General features: G+C 34.8%; 3 protein-coding genes across 3 annotated transcripts; 2 read left to right on the top strand and 1 right to left on the bottom strand.

Annotated features, from left to right (window-relative positions):
* The first annotated feature begins 96 nt into the window (after nt 1–96).
* LOC133871101 (uncharacterized protein At2g39795, mitochondrial) lies at nt 97–1,880 on the top strand. Its single transcript, XM_062308464.1, has 3 exons — nt 97–397; nt 895–1,223; nt 1,379–1,880. Exons 1-3 carry the CDS (start codon nt 182–184, stop codon nt 1,536–1,538), a joined length of 705 nt encoding a protein of 234 aa, XP_062164448.1. The 5' UTR covers nt 97–181; the 3' UTR covers nt 1,539–1,880.
* A 5,048-nt stretch (nt 1,881–6,928) lies between these two features.
* On the bottom strand, nt 6,929–8,210 carry LOC133870094 (zinc finger protein 1-like). The gene has a single exon (XM_062307140.1). It carries the CDS (start codon nt 8,120–8,122, stop codon nt 7,286–7,288), a length of 837 nt encoding a protein of 278 aa, XP_062163124.1. The 5' UTR covers nt 8,123–8,210; the 3' UTR covers nt 6,929–7,285.
* Nucleotides 8,211–14,008: 5,798 nt separating this feature from the next.
* Nucleotides 14,009–19,618, top strand: LOC133870964 (class V chitinase CHIT5a-like). The gene is made up of 3 exons (XM_062308274.1): nt 14,009–14,133; nt 17,835–19,196; nt 19,396–19,618. Exons 2-3 carry the CDS (start codon nt 18,044–18,046, stop codon nt 19,419–19,421), a joined length of 1,179 nt encoding a protein of 392 aa, XP_062164258.1. The 5' UTR covers nt 14,009–14,133; nt 17,835–18,043; the 3' UTR covers nt 19,422–19,618.
* The last annotated feature ends 6,497 nt before the right edge of the window (nt 19,619–26,115 follow it).

Here is a 26,115-nt window from a genome sequence, read left to right as displayed (position 1 = left end):
TATAAAATTAATAGATTATGTTTTTTTGATGATTCTAAACCATTAAATTAAATAGGTCGGATGAAATTATCACTACTCTTTCTTATTATTATTAGATTGAGGGGCTCCTAGCCTTAAACCCCTCCTCTGACCTCGAAAAACCCTATCTGAGAAAAATTCACGCTTTCACTCGCAGTCTCAAATGGCTTGCTTAATCCGAACCGCTCAAAGAACCCTAGTTCATGGGCTTCACCGCCACGACATTTCCCTCCAATCGCGGAATGCCATCTCAGCTTTTCTCTTCCAAGCCAGACTATGTGCTTCGGAGCCAATTGCCAAATCGCCCTTCGAAGCTAACATCCTCAGAATCCTCCGTACCGAGATCGAGTACCAGTCCGAGTACGCTCCTCCCCATCAGGTTCGTTCGTGTGTCTTTTTAAATTCTTAGCCTCTCTTTTGGTTCCCGAGAAAATGGAGGAAAAGGTGTGGGAAAATATGCCTTGCAATTGTTATTTTCAATCGCTTTTGAGCTATTCTAAAGCGTTTCTGACCCCTGCATTTTCCCATTTGTTGCTTTAGTTCCAAAATTAAAGCATAACATCAAATTAAAATTCAATTTTTTTTAATCCTACGGGGAACTTAAGGCAATTCAGTGATTCATTTTGTCTTTAGTTGTTTACTTTTACGTTTCTTTAATTTCTTAGTCTCTTTTTGGTTCCATAGAAAATGCAGGAAAAGAGGTGGCGATATGCTTTTCAATTTTTATTTTTAATTGCTCTCGAGTTATTTTTATGTTTCATTTTCCTATATATTACTTTGTTTCCAAATTGAAAGAAAGAAAATGAGCAATTAATGGGGGTTTTGATATCTCTTAAATTCAATTATAATATCTTTTTTGGGTAATGTTTTATATAGCCTGTAACGAAATTCAATTCGTTTACGGTGGAAGATCGACCGGGTGAGCAGTGGATCACGATGAGAGGGAAATTTGGAGACGCTGAGAGTATCAAAATAGAGGCCACTATGTTTGATGGGTGCGTACCTGTTCCTAGGCTTGGAGATGACAGCTCTGGAGTAGATATGCGCCTTCACCTTAGCTTGCTTGTTGATATCTCCAGGGACGATTGTGGTGATGAATTGGAGTTTTTGTGCTCCGCTTGGCCAGATTTGTTGGAGGTTCAGAAAGTTTATATGCTTAGGCGTGATCGAATGCTGGCTAGGCCTTACATGGGACCTGATTTTAGGTAGTATGATTATAGACATTGTTTGTTCATTTATCAGTTGGAAATTTTTGTCTGGTTTGACCTCACATTGGCAAGATTAGGACTGAATTTTGTAGAATCTTGAAAACCCGTGTTTTCTTCTGGAGTTTTGTGTGACTCATGTTTGTTGTTTACAGGAAATTGGATGCTAAGATTCAGAAGGCGCTAAAGGAGTACTTAGAGGCAAGGGGGGTAAACGATGAACTCTCTGTTTTCTTGCACGAGTATATGATGAACAAGGATAGAACTGAACTTATCCAATGGTTTGGAAATGTCAAGAATTCTGTGGAGAATTAGAAAAGAGTGCTCTTTTTGCTGCATGCGAGAGATTCATTGCGAAGTTTGTTATTTTGAATTTGATTGGAATGAGGTCTCTGCAGTAGGTAGGCAATTTTTATGATTTGTATCCAGAATCAGTTAGAAAATTTGAGGTTTATACAGAATGTAGCAACTCAAAACTGAAATGTGAAATTGGAACTAGCAACTATTTCAGTGCAGCTTCAAGATGCTTTTCATTTGTATATTTACATATAGAAAATTATAGGACTCGAGAAATGGTGAAATTATGGGTTCTTTGTACATGGGTAGTGTCTCCTTTAGCACTTCAAAAAATGAAGGTATGCAGTCTTCTTGTTTTTACTTATTTGTTTTCATCAAATAGTAGAGTATGGCCTTATGCATACAGAGTCTTACCAATTCCCACAAATCTGTCTGAACCACATATGGTAGTTTAATGGGTATCGGTATGGTTCTTGTATTGGTTCATTCCAATTTTAACTTCAATTATGCTTAACACTAATATGATGAAATTGCTCGAGTGTAATATATATTTTAGAACATATTTGCATGAACTCAAGCTGAAATTAATAATCTAAACACTCAGTTCCTTTTCCTTGTATTGTTGTTTTTGTAACTGGTAAATCCTAGTACGTCTCATTAGTTTTATTTGTCATTCTTACACAAATTATGTCATCTCTTGTAGAAGAAGAAAGTTAAGGCATCTCTAAGATACATCCTTTCTATGTGCCATATTGCTCCTCTCCAATGCTTTTTGTGATTCTGACCTCTGGATCTCGGTTATAATCTCAATGCTAATTGCTACTGATTTTCATATGAAAAGAATTTGGCGTATAACATGTGCTACAAAACAGTCGCATATTTACTTTCTCAAATTTGATGTGATCCCAATAACCATGCTTGTATTCTTATGAAAGCATTATTAGAATGTTATTTACTGATGAAGATAAAGAAAATTTTTCAGTGGTTTGATTTTTCCACCAAGATGTACACTTGTGGACAAGGCCTTCATAGGTGCAGAAACCAAGGTATTTGTTTGCTGCTATTATTTCCACAAAAATTGCCGAATATCTATTTCAATCTGTTTGATAATTTATGTTTGTTGCTTGTACTGGCCCATGTGTTTGTTGAAATAGTTTCTATAACTATTGTATTTCTACCTAGATTTAGAGTTGCTTTACTATTTTTATTAAAAATATGATTTTGGCTCCTAAATTATGTGTGAAATTTCAATTTCATCCTTAAACTATCTATTGTTTCAATTTAGTTTTTGAAGCTTGAAAGACTTTTTTAATGTTATCATATCCCTTCCTTACAGTCACTATGCGAGTGATAATTTTTGTTGCGAACGACGATTTTTGTGTATGTATCTTTAAATGCTGAACAGCCCAACAAGAAACGAGAAATTACAAGGAAATGAAGAAACAACTACAAAAACAACAATAACAACAAAACTACAATTCAAGGTAGAGTCCAGGGAGAGATCCAAGTGATGGAGCAACCGAGCGGAAATGTTGCTAGTAGAACCGGTTATAGCGGCCCATAGTGTGATTTTGTGAGTCCAGCTAAAGACACTCCTATCAAACTTGGTTGTTGACCAGGAGATCAAGTGCAACTGAAATGACAGTAACTTCAAGGACAGATTATGTTGAATCCGATGTCCCCAGTAGGGGTGCCCGACCGATGAAGCCCATAGGACATATCTCTTTATGTTGTCTCCATGCCTGAGGGGAGATTGTAGGTACCAGAAGGAAACAAAAAAGCCATAGATCTGCAGCTTTGGTGGCTGGCTGTGTATGACAAATTTGGGTTTGAGAACCCCAAATGTAGGTGTGAGGTGTGAAAAAACCCAGATCTATCATTCAAGGGAAGCGTGTGGGGTGTTGAGGGTGGAAGCAGGGCGAGGAGGACGTGGCGGTGGATGGAGAACCTCCAATCTGGCTTACAAACCAAATAAAAGAAAATGGAAAGGGAGACATGGGAGAGAGCAAAGGGAGGAAGGGGGTGGTGAAAAAGTTTTTTTGTTACGAGAAGGAAATGGGGTTGTTTTAGCAAATACCACCTCCTTGATAGTTCCAAGGACAAAATTGAAAGACAAAAACCATATTTAGATCATTTTTTTTCTTCATCATAGATGGATTGTTGAGTGGTTAATGTCAACCAAGGCCGTCATATAGTGAATATTTCATACTCTCCACAAATTACTTGTCATGGAGTACCGGCTTCGGATCTGAATTCCCTCTTATTCTTTGTCCAAAGAAGAAGGGGCAGAGATAATAATAGGTGAAGTGGCTCATGTATCAAATTAAAATCGCGTCAAACCCAGGAATTAAACTTAAAGAGTTTTTTTTTTTTTTTTTTTTTTTTTCCCTTGAGTGCAACATGTCATATTTTCACTCGAAGTTTGTTCAATTTTCAAATTGATTGTTCTATCATGTTCCGTCTAAATTTTTAACAGAATTGTGATCATTTGTACACAACCACTTTAGAGTTGCTACCTGATTGCCACATGGCCAATCAACCATATAATTTTTTTAAAATAAAAAAATTAATTATTTTTTTTTATTATGCTACCACCAAAAAAAAAAATAAAAAAAGGGGGGTTGGGGAGAAAAGATTAAAGAGGTTGCGAAAGAGTAGAGGAGAGGTACTCCACTCCACATAGGCGACCTCAGTAACTCACCCCCTTCCACCTTCTTTACAAGGAGGTGGAGATCGTGGAAACACCCTACACAACCTACCCACTCCGATCCACCCCATCACCACACATAGTGGGTGGGTGGGTGGGTGGGTGGGTGGAGGGGAGTTGCCCACTTCCTTCCGCTCCTTCTACTATAGGGTAGAGATCACCTTTGCACACGTGATTATATTTTTATTGAAAATTTATACAAAAAAAAATGTGATGGAAGAAGAACTTCACTTATAACCATTTATCTTTCATCACTTTTGAAATAAGGTACCTAAACTTTAAAACGTGTTAATTTAAGGTATCCATCTTTCAATTTTTTTTCAATTTCAACCATCTGTTAGAATTTTTTGTTAAATCCGGTCAAAATTTCGAAAATACCTATCATTTTTTTTTAAAAAAAAAAAAAGAAAAAAAATTGCAAGGATTTAGGTGTTAGTCAGAATTTAGGAATTTGCAAAAATACTCATCCCTGAATCTTTGAAATTATTTTATTTTATTTTTTAAAAAAAAACAAAACAAAATGCATGGGTATTTTAGAAATTTTAATAGAATTTAACAGAAATTTTTAACGAATGGTTGAGATTGAAAAAAATTAAAAAAATAAATACCTTAAATTGACATGTTTTAAAGTTAGAGTATTTTACTTCAAAAGTGATGAAAAATCAGAGGTTATAAAGCAGTGGCGGAGATAAAGAGGGGCGGGCGCCCCTAAATGTCTAATATATATATATATATATATAGATATATATATATAAAATTTTTTAACCCAAACTTTATTTTGCCCATACAAGGCTACAAGTCTCTACAAATTAAATCAAAACATTCATTCCCCTGTATATGTTCAAAAGAAAAAAAAAAAAAAAAAAAAAAAATCGAGACAACTTAGCCTAGCCTAGTGGCAGCAACACCCTTAAAAAATAAAAGTTATCCTCAAATTTGGGCTGATATTGAATTAAGAAAATCCAACCCAAAACTAAGAAAACCCAACCCAAAACCAAAATTAGACACCGTGAATGAAAAAAAAATATAATATATAAAAAGAACAAAAAAAATTATTTATCATTATATTTTATTATTTTAATTCCTTCCCTATTAAGACAGATTCTTAGCTCCGCAACTAGTTATAAATAAAGTTTTCCCGAGTGATAGAAGACTCAATTTGAAAGTCAAACATATCTTAAATGCGCTTAATTGTCAAAATTATAAATTCATTCGTCTCTTAAACTCTAATGAAATAAATTTAAAAAGTTTCTGAAAAAAAAAAAAAGAAGAAAAAAAGTCATATTATTATTATTATTAAGAGACAGCGACTCAAAAATCTGGTTTGTGGGGGTGGTAGGTTTTAATGATTTGTACCAGCCCACGAAAACTAGCTTACAAAAAAGAAATGATCCATGTAAAATGTGATACAAATTGCAATGTTGACTGAGTTTTAGATTGGATTGGATTAAAATGCCTACAAAATCTTTCCAAGATTTTGAGGTACTTTGATGAAAGTGACACACCACACGCTCCTCGATACAAGACAAAAATACTCTCCACTTGTGGAGATAGAAAAAAAAATAGTGGAGCAAGTCTCTATCTATCTTTCTTTGAGTTGGCAACAAAACTATTCCTATAATTAAACATAAGAAATTATGTTCATAAAGATCTCCTACTCATCCTATGCAATCTTGTTGCTATTGGCCTTTTGGTGTTCCTTTGAGGCTTTTTTTCAATGGAGTGGAGTGTGAACTTCATGTGATCTCTTTGTGATTGGCTTAAATGATAGTGGCAGGCTTGATTTTGACCTTGGACTTTTGGGGTTCCATATAGAAAATTGAGAAAATTATACTTTGATGATATAGATAAAGATATACACTCGACTAGTTCTGGTTTGAAAAAACTCAGTCGAGAGCCTAAGATTTGGGTCAGGACTCAGGATGATAAAGCTTGAAACTCAAACTCCCACAAGACTACAAATTAAGGTCAATACAAATGAGTAGAACAAAGAACAGACAACAAAATTCGACAAAAGAAAAAAAAAACCCAGTTAGTTTGACAAGTTGTTCCAACATAGTAGTTACTTAAAGGATACTGAGATGGTAGTACCAAGTATAACTACTCAATGATTTCAATTTGACTTTACCCATCGGTTAATGTAGAATTCAGCACCGAATCTGGCTAAGGCCACAATTCACTAGTGAATGCTCTACATAAGGGAAGGTCATATCACTCTTCCAGGTACAACTTACATTCATCCCCATACACAAATTTTGAGAATAACATAGCTCTCTTGAAGGGTACTAATACTTTTTATTTACTGATTTAAGCATCGGAGCTATAAATTCTCTGTCGGCAAGTCCCTAATTGCTTCTACTCGTTTTGCAGGTTTCGTTGACTAAATTTAGTGTGCGATCAACTCCATCATCATACTTGATGTTATAGTGGAATTGGTTGTGATGACTTTGTAAACAATAAAAAGCCAGTAACTCAAGACATATGGACTGATGGATTATCAAACCACCCATTAGAATTTTGCCAGTTGACCATCTTATGGTTTCCTTTTAGTGCACAGATACTGTGAACCTCAAATCAACATATTTTCTGATTCCCATCTGGGTTGACAGACGATGCAATCTTAAATGGGCAAGGTATATTTTCATCAAATTAAACACACACAAAAAAAAAAAAGAAAAAAAGAAAAAAAAGAAATCCAAGCTCAATAAATGTATCTTCCTTCGAAAAATAAAATACACTAAACGTATCTTAAAGAAAAGAAAAGAAAAACTATCCTTTTATAACATAAAATCTACACTATATTACTGCAATTGGTGAAAAGAAAATTTGAACAAACTTTTTACTACAAATAAGAGTGAAGATAAAAAAAAGAAAAAAAAGAAAGAAAAAGAAGATAATAAAGATGGGATCCGGATTCCACCAATTTGCTTCGGGCAGCAAATGTGAGAGACTTTTTACGAGAGGGCGGCCGGGCTGCCTTGACTGGTTCAGGTAAGCAGGCTCTATAGAGACTAACAATTCGAACAACAAAAGTACTGAGAATCTCTGTCGAAACTGCTTAAAGCTTGAGAGACAAGTCAAGCTTCTTCATCTGCTCTTGATTAGTCTTGAAAACACCACTACCTGGCAACCAGAATCCACTGAGTTCAGCATCAGGTGGAGAAGCATTCATCATTCTTACCAAGTCAAATCTACCAACACTGCCTCGCGACTGTGATCCTACTGCTGTATGAAAATTCTGATCAACTGGTGCATGAAAATTCTTAACTGCTGGCTGTTGGTTCATGAGGGGTACTCTTGAAGAGCCGCGAGGTGAATAGAAGCCGCCACTGGAATACGATTTGTGAGATGGCTTCTGGATCATTGAATGCACCTGAATTCCAAGGGATCTGTTATAAACACCATGAAGAGGAAGAGAAGCCACGCTTGAATAGTGTTGCTGGTGGTGGAGGAAGGAGTGCCCAAAAGCTGCTGCCGAAGCCATTATTTGCGCCTCTATCTTCTGGCCTCTTTTCGCCAGAGTCCTCTCTCTTTTGTGGGCATTTTGGTGCCCTCCAAGTGCTTGTGAGCTGTAGAATTTTCTTTGACAGAAGTTGCATGAAAAAACTCGTGGCTCTGCAGAAGAAGCTTGTGGGGTTTCTGGGGCTTGAGATGAACCCACCTCCAAGCAACCTATGAGATTGAGCTCTGTAGAGAGATTTAGATCTAACAGGACATCTGCCTCTGGCTCTGGCTCTGTCTCTGTTTCTCCTTCATCTTCTTCAACAACTCCCTGCTTGTTTTCTTCCCCGTTTTGCAGTGGTGTGTTTGGAAATGGGGGAACCTCTGGAGCATAGAAGATGCTTGGAGGAGTACTATTAGACAGACAGGGCTCAGTACTCTTTGTTGGCTCCATTGCAGAATACCTCTTTTTCTTGGTGGATTTTGAAATAAAAAGGATAAAAGGTCCTTCATGGGAAAGTAAATGCTTTGTGCTATATATTCAACAAGGATACACTGTTCCACAAAGTTTAAAATAGTGAAAACTTTAGACGTTTTTTTGGTACTAGATCAGTTCTTCTCGTACACTTTGGTTGAAACTCCATCATTTCACTTGATAATTATCCAGTCGGGAGCCTTAAGTCTTAGCCATTCGTGGGAGGGTGGTGTCTAATCGACATACGAGGAGAAGATTATATAGATTAATCCTAATTCTATCTATTAATTTCGTGTTGAATTTAAATCAGATTCGCAAGTCATATTAAAAAGTTACGAGTCCTAGCTAAAACCAAACGTAACGGTCACATTAAGTTGGATCATCCTCTACATTTCAGGTGAAAACAAGAGGAACTATTTCATAGTTCAGTAGATTTAATGGTGTATATATTGCCACGTAGTGAATATATTGTCACGTTATTTAAAATATAGGAAAAATTTCACTTATCACTTTTAATATTTCACCACTTTTGCAATCATACCTTTAAACTTTAAAAAGTATCAATTTAGTGTATTCATCTTTCACTTTTTTTTCAATTTAACTCATCCAATAAGATTTTCTGTGAAATCTTGTAGAAAAGTCCCAAAATACCCCTGTTTTTTTTTTTTTTAAAAAAAATTATAAATATTTTTCAAAGATTCATTCAGCCATAAGTATTTTTGCAAATTCTGTTAAATCCTTCCAATTTTTTATTTATTTATTTATTATTTTTTGAGAAATGAGGAGTATTTTAAAATTTTTGACACCCATCCGTTAGGATTTAACGAAAATTCCTAACGGATGGTTGAAATTAAAGAAAAAAAAAATTGAAAGATGTATACACTAAATTGACACTTTTTAGAGTTTAAGGGTATAATTGTAAAAGTTACAAAAGATTAAGGGTGATAAGTGAAGTTCTACCTAAAATATATTTAAATAACTTGGCACTATGTATACAGTTGAATGCAACCAAATAAAATCTATATCATAAAATAGTTTGAAGATAAATAAGGAGTCTTAGGACGTAAAAACAAATATGAGATTATAAAATAAGTATTAAGTTCTTTGTTTCGGTTTTGCCTGAACCAAAAACTTCTTGAGTGACTTAAACTCATCAAGTTTTACTAGCTTAAGCTTTTGTAATAAATGATAATTTAACATGATATCAAAATATTCATAATTTACTACATTTCACTAAATTCACCATTGAGATAAATGTTAATTTAACAGTAATATATTACGTGCAACTACTTAAAGTGCCTCAATCATAGGGGGCCATGCAAACCTTTTTATGTACCAATACCATTACGGTTGGCAATTTTTAACACGATCCGCGAATCTGACACAAAGTTATAAGGTTTGGGTTTAGGTTAAACGGATTCGAGTCATAAACGGATCAAACCGTTTATGACTCGTCAATCCGCTTATGACACATTTATGACCCTTATAACGTGTCGTGTTCGGGTTTCGTGTCTCAACTCATTTAGCTAATCGTGTCGTGTTCGAGTTGGCGGGTCAACTGGTCGACCTGAAACTGACACGATAACCTGTTTTGCCAACCCTAAATACCATGACCCCGGTTGATGGTTGTTCCATCTATACTTCTGTACATTTTTTGTGGGGCATCGCTATCCCTAGATATTTCCCTACTTATATTTTTAGGAAAATTATAAAAAAGCCCTAAGAGCTAACAATCGATTTTAGAATAGCGCTTTGAATTTTCAAATGCACTAATGGGACCCATCAAACTACCAAAGTGTGTCGAAAACGCCACTTTTGTTTATGGTCGCACTTGAAAATTCGTTGGACTATTTTAAAATCGACTGTATGTTTATGGAGCTTTTTTATATTTTTTTCCTATATTTTTCATCTTGTATTTTATTTTTATTTTTTTGATAGATATCTTTCATCTTGCAGAACAAACAAAAGTTGTCCTTTTCTTCTTTTTTTCTTTTTTAACCATGCACAAATAAACCTTTTCGAACAAACAATAATTGATATTCTTATCCACAGTGGAACTAGATTAACTACAGGTACTTTTGTCCAATATCTTTGGCATAAGTTTCATAGGATTTCAAATTTAGAACCAAATAATGCCTTGCAAGATTGAGACACGTGTTTTTTTGTGTCCTGTTATGAGACAAGTGTTTTGATCTCAACAAGTCTAATTTCAACTAGAAATTAACCCAAACTAAACTTGTGTAGTTATTTTTGCCACAGCCAAATTTTTAAGATTTTTCATTAAATTCTTTTAAAATTTACAAAATACCTTTTTTTTTATATATAAACAAATATTAAAAAAAAAAACATAAAATATTCATAGCACGGGTATTTTTGCAAATTCCGTTAAATCCTGATCAACACTTAAAATCTTGTAATTTTTTTTTTTTCCTAAAAAACGGAGGGGTATTTTGAGATTTTTGACACCCCTTCATTAGGATTTAACGAAAAATCCTGACGGATTAGTGAAATCGAAAGATAAAATAAAATATAGATACATTAAATTGAGAGTTTTTAAGTTTAAGGAGATAATTGTAAATATAATAAAAGTTTAGGGCAGTTAAATAAAGTTTAATTCCTTCACCAAAAAGAGGCTAGCATCCTTCAATGGAGAGTGTTAATATTTTACACCTTATCTTCTCTAGGATCTTGCTTCGTGCTCTATCAAGAAAGAAATTAATTTGAACAAATCAATAAAATAAGGCTACTTTGTATATATGTGAAAACTTCTTGTCATATTTAATTTCAACAAACAATTTGATATTTCGAACAAGAATACAGCTGGCTTGAGAACCATAAGATTTTATAATTAGGCTATATAGTTGATTTTGACACAATTTTATCTTGTTACTCAAAAGAAAAAATGTTGTTTTGAGTGAGATAGATATATAAGAGACAAAATGCCGTAAATATCGGTTACGTCGCACGCACATGACACAAGCTAGAGGTGTCCCGCGCTTTCAATATTGTAGTACTCTCGGCTTGTATCCCGTGTAGAGGATATATATAAAACGCAACCTATACACCATATTTTTATTTCGTTTTTATTTTTATTAGACTTTGTTAATATAGCACTGTCAATTAATCGATCTTTAATTTTTTTATTTTTTATTTTTTTTTTTTTTAACAAGAACCGATCTAATGATCGATTAACATTATCACATCATCAAAATAGAATAAAAATGATTCCAAACATTTCTCAATCATTCCATCTAAGCTTTTGACTAAGACAACAACTTTTACATAGTCTTTCTTCTAATTCCGAATATCCTAAATTCTATTCCAACAACTCTTCCTCACCACAATTTCTCCTTTTTTTTCTTTTTATTTTTTTTCTTTTTTTTTTCATCCTTTCACAACTCCACTACACGTGAGGTATCCAATTCTTTCACTCTCTCTTGGATTTTTCTTAGGTTTTCAATAACACATATGTATGTCATGATAATATATTAATTGTATGTTAAAGATGGAGTAGATATGGATGATCTTTTTCTTTAGATTTGGGTTAAGCCAAAGTAGCCGTCTCTCTCACAAAATGCATCTGCCATGAATGAAGGCCATCCTACATGTTACCATGTCATCATATTTGAAAATAATAATATCTTTTTTGTAATTTGTCTTGTTGCATGGCATGAATTGTGGGGCAGGCGACAAATGGCCGACAAGCAAAAGGGTTAGCTGATGTGGAGTCCCTCTATATATATGCATGATAGTGCTATATATTTATATATATATATATAATACAATATTATATTATATTATGCTGCATTATTAATATATATATATATATATCTAACAAAATCAGATCTCCAAAGTTAACTCTTGGGATAAGTACTTGGGATCTCTTTGCATTTATTTATTATTATATTATTAACCCTATTCAATGCCCCCCATGGAAAGGTTTCTTTCACCCAATCCAAAGGCCACATATAAAGGGTTTCTTTGACTATGGCATTTCACTTTGATTGGGTTGGGTTGGGGCAATATATAAAGGGTTTCTTTTTCATGTAACAACTCTCACTTGTGTTTCCATGTACAATTTGCTTTCTTTCTTTTTTCTTTTTTCTGATCAAATAGAAGAACCAAATCTCTTTATCAGATCTGTTGTCTGTCCACATAAAGACTCTTAAAACAATTCCCATTTCTAATTTTCAATGCCCATAAAAAGAAAGCCAAAAAGTGACATCACTTCGATCCCTACATGCATCAAAAAGAAAGCCAATTCGATGCACACCCTCTTCTAGTCTTCTTCTTCTAGGCACGCTAAAAACCATTTGCCATCCTTAATTAGTACATATAGGTCCTTAATGGAGGATCCTTATTCCTTACGTGGTTCGTTTCCGTTTGGGGCGCAAGCAAAGGGAGGGGTTCCAATGTGTGCGATCGATGTTTGGTGAGCCGGGTCTTAGGCTAGGGTTGAGTCTGCTTCTGGGCCAATGGGCCTTTGTTTGGGCCTACTAGGCCTTTCTACATTCTAGATACTCCAAGATGATTGAGAGAGAACTCTTGTTATTTTTTCATTGGAGGCAATCTACACCGTTTATTGTTTTCATAGGCTCCAATAATTTTTTTTTATTGGCCTGGAGACAAGCCAGACTTTCATATATATATATATATAACCTTCTTTGTTTCATGAGTATTTTTTTTTGTTTTTTTTGAGAGCAGAAACTCTTCTTTTAATTTATAAAGACTATTTTATAATTTATCAGGTAAAAACAGAAAGAGCAATAGAGATCGAAATTTCTAAAGGGCTATCTAGTTATGCATGGATAAATATAATTGTTTCTTGTGAAAGAAGCAATCGTACGTCTTTAGTACCATTATATTATCTGTTTCGGTTATATTAATTATGGTAAAATTAAGTGTTGATTTTAAATAATCAAGTCCCTATCAGATTAGCTTTATATATGCATGGTTTGATAAGAATATTGATTTGGCTGTTTCCATGGAAACAAGATGAATACTTGACAGAACTCTAGCTTGTTCATCGATCATCATATCTGCGTGTTATCATAAGAAATTAATTACCAGTAAGATATATAGATTAAAAAATAAAAAGAATATTGTACCTAACATCATGAGAGCTCATTGAACCTGCTTAGCCCCCCACCTTGTAATCTATATATAAATATGTATCTCAATATTTTTTTAAAAAAAAGAAAGAAAGAAAAAGTGATGGAAAATCTCTTTTAGAAATATATATAAATATTAGATAGCATTGGTAGCTTTTTGTTAGTGAAATCTCTTTTTAGAAAGAATCCATTGACTTCTTTTGTACAATAAGAAATATATAAATAATCAAACTTTGAAATCTTAATCTGCAATCATTTCTTTTGGTATCCCATTTTTTTAATCTACCATATCTAGTTAAATGATCAAACTTCTCCTGGATTTATCTCTTTTTTTCTTGCGATTCCGTATGCAAAATTCGACTATGGATTATTTCATGAATAGTCAAATGCAATTATAAGAAATCATTGAGAGTTTTGATTAATCAAAATAAATATTGTAAGTGTAATTACAAATTTTTAGTTGAATAAATTGATAGTTAATAGTAATCTAGAACAAATCATAAGATGACAAGTGTCCTATGCCTATTGGAGCTAGCTAGTTTTATTTTTCATTTAGATCTCTCCCCAAGCTGATTATTACCCTTATTGGGCTTGAGCTAATTGCACAAGGCAAACCCATTTTGGCCAGGTATGAAAAGAATGGTAGGCTGGGTTTTCAAGCCCTACTTTGACAAAGAAACCTAATACTACTTCTACTATGAGATAAAAGCCTATTTAAAGGGAGCTTATATAGGCATTAGAGTCTACACTCTTGATCACTTAATAAAAATTGAGGAGAAATTTTAAAGGCCTCAAAACTCTAGCCTACGTATGTGGTTTGAATTTTGGAGTAAGATGATTCAAATCATCCCCAATCTCTTTGGTAGCCAACTTTGCAAGGTGAGCTTCTTGCTTTGCAAATTTTGCGTTGCTTGATCTTATACTATGCTTTCATGATGTTTGTTCTTGAGATCTTTCTGTTGTATCTTTTAGATATATTCCCAACAAGTGTAAGATCTCATGTTTTTCATTTTAATCACTTTAATTTAGTGTTCTACGCTGTGTTTATCTCATATTGGAGAGCAAAAAGAACTTGATTTATGACATGCCCCTATAAAAGTTATTCTTTCAATTCTTTTATTAGTTGCATGTTTTATTTGTCTTTGGTTTGTGTCATGAGCATATAGGAAGCAACTTGTGGTGAAATGCATCCCTAATTACTAATGTGACACCCCAACTTATGTTTTGTGCATTCCTAATTACTAATTTGGCACCCCATCTTGCATCTTGTGCGCACAGGACACAAACCTTATTCTTTCTATTTTGTTCTTTTTCGTGTGCTTATACACATTGGATTTGTTTGATTTTGCGGTTTCAAAACATGTGATTTAAACAATAACGATTTCAAAGTTTGCGATTTGAGAAAATGATTTTTAGAACCGTAGTTAAACGTTTGTTGAAATCGCAGTTTGCCTTTAAAATTGTGTGTTTTTAAAAACGTACCTATTGCCTGCAATTTGAAAATATCTTCTTTTTTTTTTTTTTCTTTTTTCACATTTTCAAACCGTAATTTTTTAAAAATGTATTCCCAAACAAGACATTTTTTTACGATTTTGTTTGAAAATACTTTTAGCTTGTAAAATTATAGGGCCAAACATACTCTTCCTAATTTAAGGACCTTAATAATTTCATTCATGTTATATAAGTGTCTTGACTTAGAACCTAACACTAATTTCTTAATCACTAAAGAGTCGATTTTTTTTTTTTTTTTGGATTCATCTCCTATCATTTGAAAATAAAATAAAAGTCATAAGGGTAACAAATTCATCCCTAAACGACAGATAGGAATTCTAAATTTGAATCTCCAACATACACAATGGAATTATTTATGTCCATATATATCAACACGAAATGACTTTCTCTATTCTTTGTTGAGAAAGCTTTCATCCTATGAAAATGTTTCATTGATTGCATGTGCAAGTTTAATAGTGAAGCAAATGTGACAACTATTTACATTTAATTACTTTATTATATATATGATCAAGGTCAAATCTCTTGCTATAACCGAATCCTCCCATTTAAGTGATCGTTAGAGTTTTTATAATCCTTTACAAAGAAGTATGATGAGGGCAAAACAGATTTAGACTCTATTGAGATAGGCCTCGTTTGCTGGCAACGCGATAAAGATAAGAGTAATGAAATACGTCACGTTAATCGATATAAAATAAGTAATGTTAGAACAATTTTTGGTAGGTGACTGGATAGCTTCAAACTTGATCACATATGAATTGATTCCTGCAAGAAAGAGGACAATTAGACAAAGAGCTTGTCGGGATGTGTTGGTGGGAGATAATTCCGATGCATAAATCAGATAGACAAATACAGCTCGAAAATGGAGAAAATTGGCTAGAATCCTTCATATCTTTTCTAAGCGTTGGTTATATAAGGCCATCTCCAACAGATTTGCTATTTTAGCCAAAATAGTCAAATTTGACTTTTTTTGCTTTTTTTTCTTCTCCAACATAATGGTTACTTTAACCATTTTTCTAAACACATGAACAGTAAATAGTCAACATTGGCTATTCACTGTTCATGTGTTTAGACTTTTTTTATTAATTTTTTCTCTCTCCCTCTCTCCCTCTCCGATCCCTCTTCTGTTGCAACCTACCCTCCTTCACTGACCCTTTCCCCCGAATCACAATCTTGGCACCGATCTCCCTTTCCATCCTCTTCTGGGTATTCCCTCTCGGCCCAATAATCAAACCGATGAAATTATAACCCGGGTACTCTTTCATCGGTATGTAAAGCTTCTTCTGAAGCTTCAGCGGCCGATAATCTGCCTGTGGCTTGAAAGCCGGGTTACGCTTTATAATCTGAGAGATAATCTTAGTCCTCTCTTTGTTCAATCTCTCTCGCGCGCGATACTCCCTAGTGTTAATCCTAATGCCCATATTATCGTATATCGGCTCGGGTGAAGGGGACCGAGCCCTTTTTGCTCTATCGTCTAGAGGTAACTCGGACGATAACATTCGACTAATCTCTAAAAGTGTACTATTCAGAGCTTGGATTTCGGGATCGAATTCAATACCTCCGGTGAGTTCCTTCATGAAATCGGGGAGCTGAAGTGGCAGAGACGTCGGCAACTTCGGCTCGTCATCGGCCCACCGCGACTTCCTCTTCCGCGCTCCACTGCCCGAATCGTCACCGTTTTGAGTGTTGTTGGCGTTGTCTGTGTTGGAGTCCGGTTGGGGGTCCCATAGGCTGCGGCGGTGGCGATGGGTTAGGGTTGAGGAGATGGGTTGGGGTTGGGGGAGACCGGAGAGTGAGAGGGAGAAGTGAAAAAAAAAAAAAAAAAAAAATAAAGAAAAAGATTAAAAAACAATATTTTAAGAAAATGAAGAGTGGAATAGAGATTATTGTTGGAGTGTTTTTAAGATAGCCAGTGGTTAAAGTAGAGATTTTTACTTTTTGAGTAGCTATTTTAACTCCAACTACTGGAGATGGCCTAAGAGCTTTGCAACGATTGTAGTCATGATGGCTAATTCCCCTACCACCACTAGGCCTTTTGACTAAAAGGGAGTGTTGGTATGGCCAGACAATATGTGTTGTCAAGTTGTGGTGCCTATATTTCTCGAATTGAAGATTTGATTGGACATTGGCCATGTTCAAGTTTGTAGAACACTACATGCGTTGCTGTCATACTTTGGGATCGCAGAAAGAAAGAGATAATTCAAAGATCTCTTTTTTAATGCGGGTCCAATCAATCAGTGATAGAATCTCGTAAGTTGAGTTAGTGAAGGTTCTTGGTGGTGATCGTACGTAGCGGACGCTTGGGTCCATCCCACGATTGATTGTGAGCCTTGATAATTAAGCTGAAAGATGGTCCCTACCCATGTCGGTCTTATAATGGACAAATGTTGCTGGTGGGCCCCGATCGCTGATGGGTCAAACTGGACTGATTCCTTCACTTGCAACTGGGTTTGTATTGGGCTGCTCAACTTCCAACAAGTATGATAAATGGGTGTGAAGAGTATCATTACTCTAAAGATAAGCACGCCTCCATCAAACTATAGCATTAGGGCATTCTAAAAAGGTGCATGTTCATTCAGGATGGAATCAAAAAAATATTTATCTGAGAGGTAATGCATGAATGAAAGACTACACTTATTTTAGATAGGGATCAAGCCAATTTTTTTTTTTAATATATATATATAAAGAGTGAATTTCAAAATTCATATATATAATTTGGAAGGGGTCAAACCTAATTTGTCTGTGTTCTACTCTACCTTATAAGCAGTTAAAAAGGCAACAACTTGCTGCTTCTTCGATCAGAAGGAAAACAAATTAATTCTTGAACCAATTTAAAAGACATAACCAAAAGTACACTTAACTATCTCCAATCAAAATACAGTCTATGTGCCCAACAAGTTCAATATGATTAGTAGCCCCAAAATAAATAAATAAACCATCACCCTAAGTGCCTCTTCCCCCATACAATTAATATTCTTTTTTTTATGAGAACAATGTTTCGGTGAAGCAACTTTGGTCAATTCTTCTAAGAAAATATTTATATGTGAAATTTTGTTGTTGTAACTATGCAGGCCTAGGCAGGCAGGCCCTTCTTGACTTTGTTTTGTAAATTTGGATGCATTTGCTTGATCTCTTCCTCCTCGTTTATGTCTCCCAAGATTACCTTAAAAGACAAGCTAGCTACCATAGCTTAAGGTTCCATCCAAACAGCTATGCAACATAAATTTTCGATGCTACCATAGCTTATGTTCCTTGTGTATATATATATATATGTGTGTGTATGTATGTACATTTAGCCATTGCATTTTCTATAAGCTCTAGATCTCAAACCATGGCTGCCCAAAAATTCATTTCACTTATAATTCTTGCAATCTTTCACACAAATGCCCTAAAATGCATTGCATTTCCTCATCCATCTCGAGGGATCAAAGCTGCCTATTGGCCATCATTTGATGCATTTCCAGCATCAGCCATTGACACCTCATACTTCACTCACATTTACTATGCATTCCTTTTACCCGACCCGATCACCTATAAACTGAATGTCACCCCATTTGACCAAACAAAGATCCCCGACTTCATGGGTGCAATCCGTCTCAAAAACCCACCCGTCAAAACGTTACTATCCACGGGAGGAGGCGGTAATGACCCGACTGTGTTCTCTAAAATGGTCAGCAGCAGGGCGACACGCCAGACTTTCATTGATTCCATCATTGAAGTAGCTCGAAAATACGGGTTTGACGGCGTTGATCTTGACTGGGAATTCCCGGCTAATGCCGAGGACATGTCAAACCTTGCCTTGCTGTACAAGCAATGGCGAGCAGCTCTACTCGATGAAGCTAGGACCTTCAGAAAGCCTCCTCTGCTCTTAACTTCTGCAGTATATTACGCTTCAAAAATCACGTTATTTGGTGAGCCTCGATCATACCCAGTTGAAGCTCTTCGTAGATATGTGGATTGGATTAGTCCAATGTGCTTTGATTATCATGGGTCATGGGAAAATTTCACCGGGGCGCACTCGGCGCTAAGAGATGCTAATAGTAATATCAGCACACACTTTGGAATCGGGTCGTGGATCCAAGCCGGTGTACCGACCGACAAGCTTGTCATGGGGCTGCCGTTGTATGGCCGGACATGGAAGCTCCAGGAGCCGTATGTCAATGGGATTGGAGCGCCGGCGCTGGGCGTGGGGCCTGGAGATGACGGTGTCCTTGATTATCATCAAATACTTGATTTCAACGACGAGAACAATGCAACAGTAGTGTTTGATGGCCAAACTGTGTCGTATTATTCCTTTGCTGGAGACTCTTGGATCGGGTACGATGATATCCAATCCGTAAGGCTGAAGATCCAGTTTGCACGGTCTCGGCAGTTGGGTGGATATTTCTTTTGGGCCCTTGGCCAGGATAAGAACTGGACCATCTCAGCACTAGGTAAGCTTTCAATCCCCATAAGAACTGGACCTCTATTGATATATGTTAATTTAATGGACTAAAAAAAAAAAAACCCTAATTTGAAAGTAAATTTTGTTTATTGCCAATGTAGCCCCAGAATTATCCTATATACAACTTCGTCACGGTTGGTTGGAATAATTTGAACTAATATATATATTTTTAATTATTTATTTGGCAGCTTCAAGGACATGGGGGCGTCGATGATTGCTTGATGATGGGGAAAAGTAATGTGGTTTGAAATGATTTAGTAAAATTTCTCGAAATTCTCATAATTACATTCTTTGATTGAAATTAGTTTGAGAATTTTAAAAATAAGTTAACAGTAATTCATTTTCAAGATATTATAAAGTTTGCTTAATTATAATTGGATTATGAAACTCGGTAAAATGAGTTTAAGAAAAGATTGTGAGAGATAATATGTTACAAGTCAACTATGGCCTTAATTAAAAAAATAAAAAGAAAGAAGAAAAAAGAAATGTTATTTCATATTCTGTGGTACATCTCTTATTTATCTTTTGTTCAAATTAACCATTGGACATCTCCTACCTTAGAATGTCGTTTTGAAATTAGGATCGTCCGTATTGCAAGAATTGGTAGAATTGAGCATAAGTTTTAAAGATTATTTTTTTAATATTATCTTTTTACTTTGTTTACAAATATTTTGCTTTATTTACAAATATATTGATTGTTAGAATAGATTCCGGTTTGGTCAATCGCTGAACTGGAAGAGCTTGCCTCTTAATCTGTAAAAAAGAAAACTGCGTCGGGGGACTCGACAATCCCACTTCAATGCTAAAGTTAATATTTTATCTTAAGTGTATATCAATCTGTGGTAATTGCACACTAAGCAGTTTAAAAAAGTACCTACGTAGTTGTGAGGTATTTATAGATGAAGTGCTAAGAGCGGTCTGATTTTTCATTGGACCACGCGTCGGGTCCGGAGCACTTGTCGACAACTCGGATTGCGGGATTATGTTACATGCCCCACGATCATTGTGGAGTCGGTCTTCAACTGGCTCTAGATCGTGGGGTTATGGTGCATGCCCCATGATCATCGTGGAGTCAGTCGGCTTCAGGTCGTGAGAGCACCTTTCACAATAATCGCCGTCTTGTAGATCGTGGGGTTAGTCTCCATGACCACTGCAGGGGCGATTTTTAATCAACCCTCATTCGGTATTTTACCGACTCTAGGTGAAATGGCCTCAGTAAAATTCTATCAGGATACATTGGGCCTTTTTAATGATAGGCCCAATAAGTTTCATTTTGATGGTCCGTGGTTGGGCTTTGGTGGATCGGAGCTTTTTGGCCCATTTGGTAGGGTTGGTATTATTTCCCAACATTGATTTATCTTCAAGTTTTAAAAATTATTTTTGTATTTTTATCTTTATCTTTTTCTGTAAAGTATTTTGCTTCAAGAATACTCAAAACTTAGCATCCATAAAGGCAGCTTTCAGAATATAATTAAAAGAAAACAATGAGACCAGAAAAATAACAAAGTTGCTAGTCAACAACCAAACTCCAAGCTCTGACTACAAACAGCAAGTTATTAACTATACATCAACAAAAACCATAAAACAAAAAACAAAACCTACAAAGATTTTTTCTTTTTCTTTTCCTCTTCCTGGTTGTTATTTTCTCTTTTCTTGAGTACCCCTTAATTTATATTTATTGTTAGAGTTTGTTTGAGTTTGCGAATTTTAAAAAGTGCGATTTGAAAAAATGATTTTTAAAAACGCAGTTAGGCATTTGGCAAAATAACAATTTGGTCTTTAAAATCGCAGATTAGCCTTTAAAATTATGCGTTTTCATAAAAGCACCCTATTGCATTCGATTTAAAAAACGCAATTTTCAAACGATTCATTTTCTGCGATTTGGTTTAACCTTACACTTTTTGGGATTAGGATAATTTTAAGGATCCCCTATAATTTCTTTAAAATTGCATATTCTCAAATTATGTTAATTTGGGTCGTTTTATGCATTAAACGGCATAACAAAAATGCTACCTATTAAAAATGTGACATGTTAACAATGAGAATTGAATATATTTTTATCAAGCTCTTACACTTTATATCGTATAAAAGCTTTGAGCAAAAACATGTCTTTTGGTTTAGTAAAGAAGAAGTGTCTCCTCAAAAGTGAATTAAAAGCCTTTTAGAATGATTTTTTTTTTTTTTTTTTGCCTCAGTAATGTCATATTTTTAATATGTATCATTTTTCACGTTGTTCGATATAAAAACAGAGTAATACTATTTATCACCCTTATGTCTCCTTTTTGTCCCTCCAAAATTGATTTGGCTCTAAAAATTACCATTGAATATATTTTTATCAAGCTCTTACACTTTATATCGTATAAAAGCTTTGAGCAAAAACATGTGTTTTGGTTTAGTAAAGAAGAAGCGTCTCCTCAAAAGTGAATTAAAAGCCTTTTAGAATGATTTTTTTTTTTTTTTTTTTTTTTTGCCTCAGTAATGTCATATTTTTAATATGTATCATTTTTCACGTTGTTCGATATAAAAACAGAGTAATACTATTTATCACCCTTATGTCTCCCTCTTGTCCCTCCAAAATTGATTTGGCTCTAAAAATCACCATTGAATCAAAATTTAATAATGTGGTCTATCATAAATCTAATGGTGATTTTAAAAACCATATCAATTTTGAAAGGACAAAAGGATGACACAAATGTGATATGTAGCATTACTCTAAAAAACGGCATGGATTTACATAACTTGAGAATTTAAAATTTCTTTGAAATTGTAGAGGATCCTAATCCTACTTTTTGTTTGTGAAATCGTAATTTCAAATGCACCCCAAAAACAATCGTAGATTTGTTCAAGTCACAAATGTTCGTTTTGGCAATAATTGGTAGTGATTACAAATTAAAACCTCTCTCTTGCACAAAATATGGTCAACCATGGTTGGCAAGTGGAACAAGATTTGAGTATATATAAAACATAAAAGGAAGATCGTAGGAATCCACTCCACATGTTTATATATTGCGGGCATATATCCCTCATGGGAGACAACCAAAGCTAGACTTGGGGCATGCATAAGCTAGCATTTTCCCATGTTTAGGTCTACTGTTCTTGTTCTTGTTCTTCCCCCCCCATCACCTTAAATCATGCCAAAGAGAAAGTCATGCTACTCCAAAAAGAAAGGAATCTAAAGATTTTGCACCCAACACGAATCTTCTAGATATTGTATGTTATAATATTATATTATACAATGGTGAAGAGAGATTATGATTATCATGCAAGATTGAAACCCCCCTTCTGGATGTTAATGGGATGTTAATGATGATGATTTAGATCGATCATAATATATTATATGTTTATTGGGATCTTGTTTGGACTTCAATCCTCACCAACATGTGGTCGGTGGAAACTTCTCATCAATCTCTTTCTAAATCATAACCTAACTTTACCCCCTCAATGCATACTTCTAGTTAAAAAGATTTCCTCACAAGTGGATTCGATCGCAGCGACTTTATCTTTTTCATTTTTTGTCCGCTCATGATTTTTGTTTTGATATTATATTAAATTATTTGTTATTTTTAAAATTTAAACAAAAAAAATAAAAGAATTAATTTTTTAATATAGGCAATAAAATTGATGAGATATGATTAGAATCGAGTTTGTCCGCTAACAAAGTGATTAATTAATAAAGGGTCTACAATAATCTTTGAAAAGACAATGTGATAAGAACCCATTAAAAATACATCACATAATTGGGTGATGCAACTTTCCATAAACCAACCACATGCTATAGTTTTTCTTCCACTCAATGGAAGCACATACTAGTGGCCATCTAACTGTAGGGTGATTTGCTAGCCTTTAATTTGGTGCCTTAAATTGGCTTTCATTAATCATCATCCTACTTTTTACTACCTCTAGTTTTGGAGGCATTTGTCCTTCCTAATTAAATTCTATGCGTTTTTATGAGTTAAACCTCTCAAAATTAAATTTTATCTTAAACAAAATATATTTTATTTATCTTCATCTAAAATTCGTCTAAAATTCTGGTTCCACCCCTCACACCAACTTTCAAAACGTGGTTAGGTCGCTTGTGGGTATCACTTATCTCATTGATGTAGTTAAGCTATTTTATGAAGTATTATTCATAGCCTTGTCACAAATTTCAACCTTCATTGGTTCTTTTGAAAATAAAATATAGATTTGACAACTATGACACAAGAAGAGAAATGAAGTTCAATGTACGAAATCCCGAATATGATTTTACGTAAATGAAGATGGGTCATTTTATAGCCATAATTTAATATTGATCTATTTAATGGTATAAATGATGATATATAATAAATATATTGACACATTATTCAAAAAATTTAAATGATAGGACATCATTTTGTTAGATACAACAATATTAAATTCTGACTCTTCCATAAAATGAAAAGTATCTATAAAGCGCCTACAAATAGAAGCATGTGAAATGGTATTATTTATCTATCATAATTATCTAGACCAATGCTATTGCTATCTATTAAGAAGAATTGATGTTATGGTACTAAATTTTTTACTACAAATCCTTTATAAATTGACGTGAGCTACTAAAATGTGGATTGTTACATGGTAGTTCACATGACACTTATTACGTTTATAAAATGACGTGGCAGTCCATGTGACACTCATTACGTCAGCCACTAAAATGTGAATTGTTACGTAATAGTCTATGTGACACTTATTTTCATGAAATGTAAATTTTATATTAAAAATTATAATAGTCCAAACATTTTCCTTTATGATAAGTGGTCGGAGGGAACAAGGAAATTGTCATGGGGGTAAAAGTACTACTTGTAAGTGAATTATGCAAAATAGGCAAAATATGAATTTGAAATTTTGGAGGAATTCAACTCCATAACACCCCGCACTAAAATGAAAAGAAAATGGTTGTTGTGGAGTCCGTGTCAGTTCTCACACAGCTCCTTGTATTTTAAGGTCCATGTGGGGCTATGACAACCTAATTTTCCTGAATCGACAATGCCTGCAAAATTATGTCTACAATCAGCAGTTGGGGTGATTGAGGGTGTGAATTTGTGTATTGGGTTTGGGTTTGGATTGAGTTGAGTTGAAGTGTTTGTATAACATAATATAGTTATATTAATTCTAATCCGATTCATTTAGTTAAACGGATTAGACCATTCTATCATAATTTGTTAATTTTGTGTTGAGTTTGTGTTAAGATCATGGGTTGTGTCAAAAATTAGGAGAATATTAATAATGAGAACGATAATTTGAAAGAAGTATCTGTAATATTTTTTTATATGTTATAGTTTAAATCATGCCAATAACCCAATCAAAGTATATTGGATGTAATTTCTTATATAATACCAATAAATAAATAAAAATCAAAAGTTCACAATAAACTTAATAAAACTTATGCTCCGTTTGTTTCGACGTAAAATTGTTTCCGTCGTAAAATATTTTCGACGAAATCAATTTCAAAAGAAATTATTTTCTCGAAAATATTTTTCGGCGTTTGGTTCGCACGAAAAAATTATGAAAAGTGAAAATGCAACTGTCGCCGGAATCCGGCGAACATGTTTGGCCAGATCCGGCCAAAATTGCCGGATTCCAGCGGGAAACCTCCGGGCCCGGTCAGATCCGGCGGGGTCAGTGTCCGGATCCGGTCATATCCGGCCGGATCAGTGGCCGGATCCTGTCAAATCAGGCCGGATTCCGGTCGGTTTTCTGTCCATGGCCGGATTCCGGCCAGATTCCACCGGCATTCGGTGCAGTTGCTAGATGTCGCCGGATTCCGGCGGTAGGCGGTATTTCGGCAGCCGGCGGTATTCCGGTGGTCGAATTTCGACGCCGGCATTATTCCAGTGACTTGATGATGCCGGATTCCGGTGCTGCCTATTTTCGAACGATCGACTATTGTCAGATTCGGACAGTCAGATATCAAACGTGCGTGTAAAGACGAAGAATATAATTTTGGAAAACGATTTACGGTTTTAAAAACCGTAAATCGTTTTCCAAAAATTAAAGAAGGTTTTACGGTCAAACCGAAAATGATTTTCGTTGACCGTTATTTTCGCCCCTACCAAACACCGTAAAATACCGAAATCATTTTCTGGAAATCATTTTACGCCGAAACAAACGGAGCATTAGTGAACCTAGAATACCCTTATAGCCTTTAACCATGCACAAAGCAGAGGTCGGAAGAATGGCAAGATATCTGCATGGAGTAATGCTACATATAATCTCATTGTCCTCCTTTTATTCTCTTAAAATTGATGTGGCTCTTAAAATCACCATTGAATTTATGATTGATCATTATTGGATTTTGATCCAATGGTGATTTTAAGAGCCACATCAATTTTAGGGGGACAAAAAGAAGACAAATGAATGATATGTAGCATTACTCATCTGCCTGAGGAATTGGTTGTGAAGATACACTGTCGAGGCTGCCTCCAAAATGTCTGATCCGATTCAAGAGTGTCTCCAAAGGATGGCGTTTAACCAAACGAACCCAAAGACATTAACAAACAACCTAAAATAAATAAATAAATAAAAAATGCTCATATGAATACAAAAAGTGTTTTTACATTTATGTTACATTAGAACACTTTTTTTAAACAAAAAAACAAAAAAGTACCATTGAAAACACATTAACAAACATACCCATTAAACTGACATTTGCTCGTAGACTGTGATTCTCAAATTGCATTTTTAATAATGTCTCACGTGCTCTACAAACACATGTCAATTTAATAGACCCTTTTTCTTCTTCAGTATGCCTTATCACCTTTGCTTTGAGAAGCAGTTTTTTTTGGGGGGTTCAAATAGTAGGAGGGAAACTTATTAGGGTTTTCAATAACATTTCCTTTATCGGGGTTGTGATTTGGGCTTTATCATTAGACCCTAATGAAAACTAAAAC

This window comes from Alnus glutinosa, chromosome 6 (genome assembly GCF_958979055.1).
Source record: "Alnus glutinosa chromosome 6, dhAlnGlut1.1, whole genome shotgun sequence".
NCBI classification, from domain to species: Eukaryota; Viridiplantae; Streptophyta; class Magnoliopsida; order Fagales; family Betulaceae; genus Alnus; species Alnus glutinosa.
Note: the sequence above shows the minus strand (reverse complement) of the source record. Positions and strands in the feature narration are given on the sequence as shown.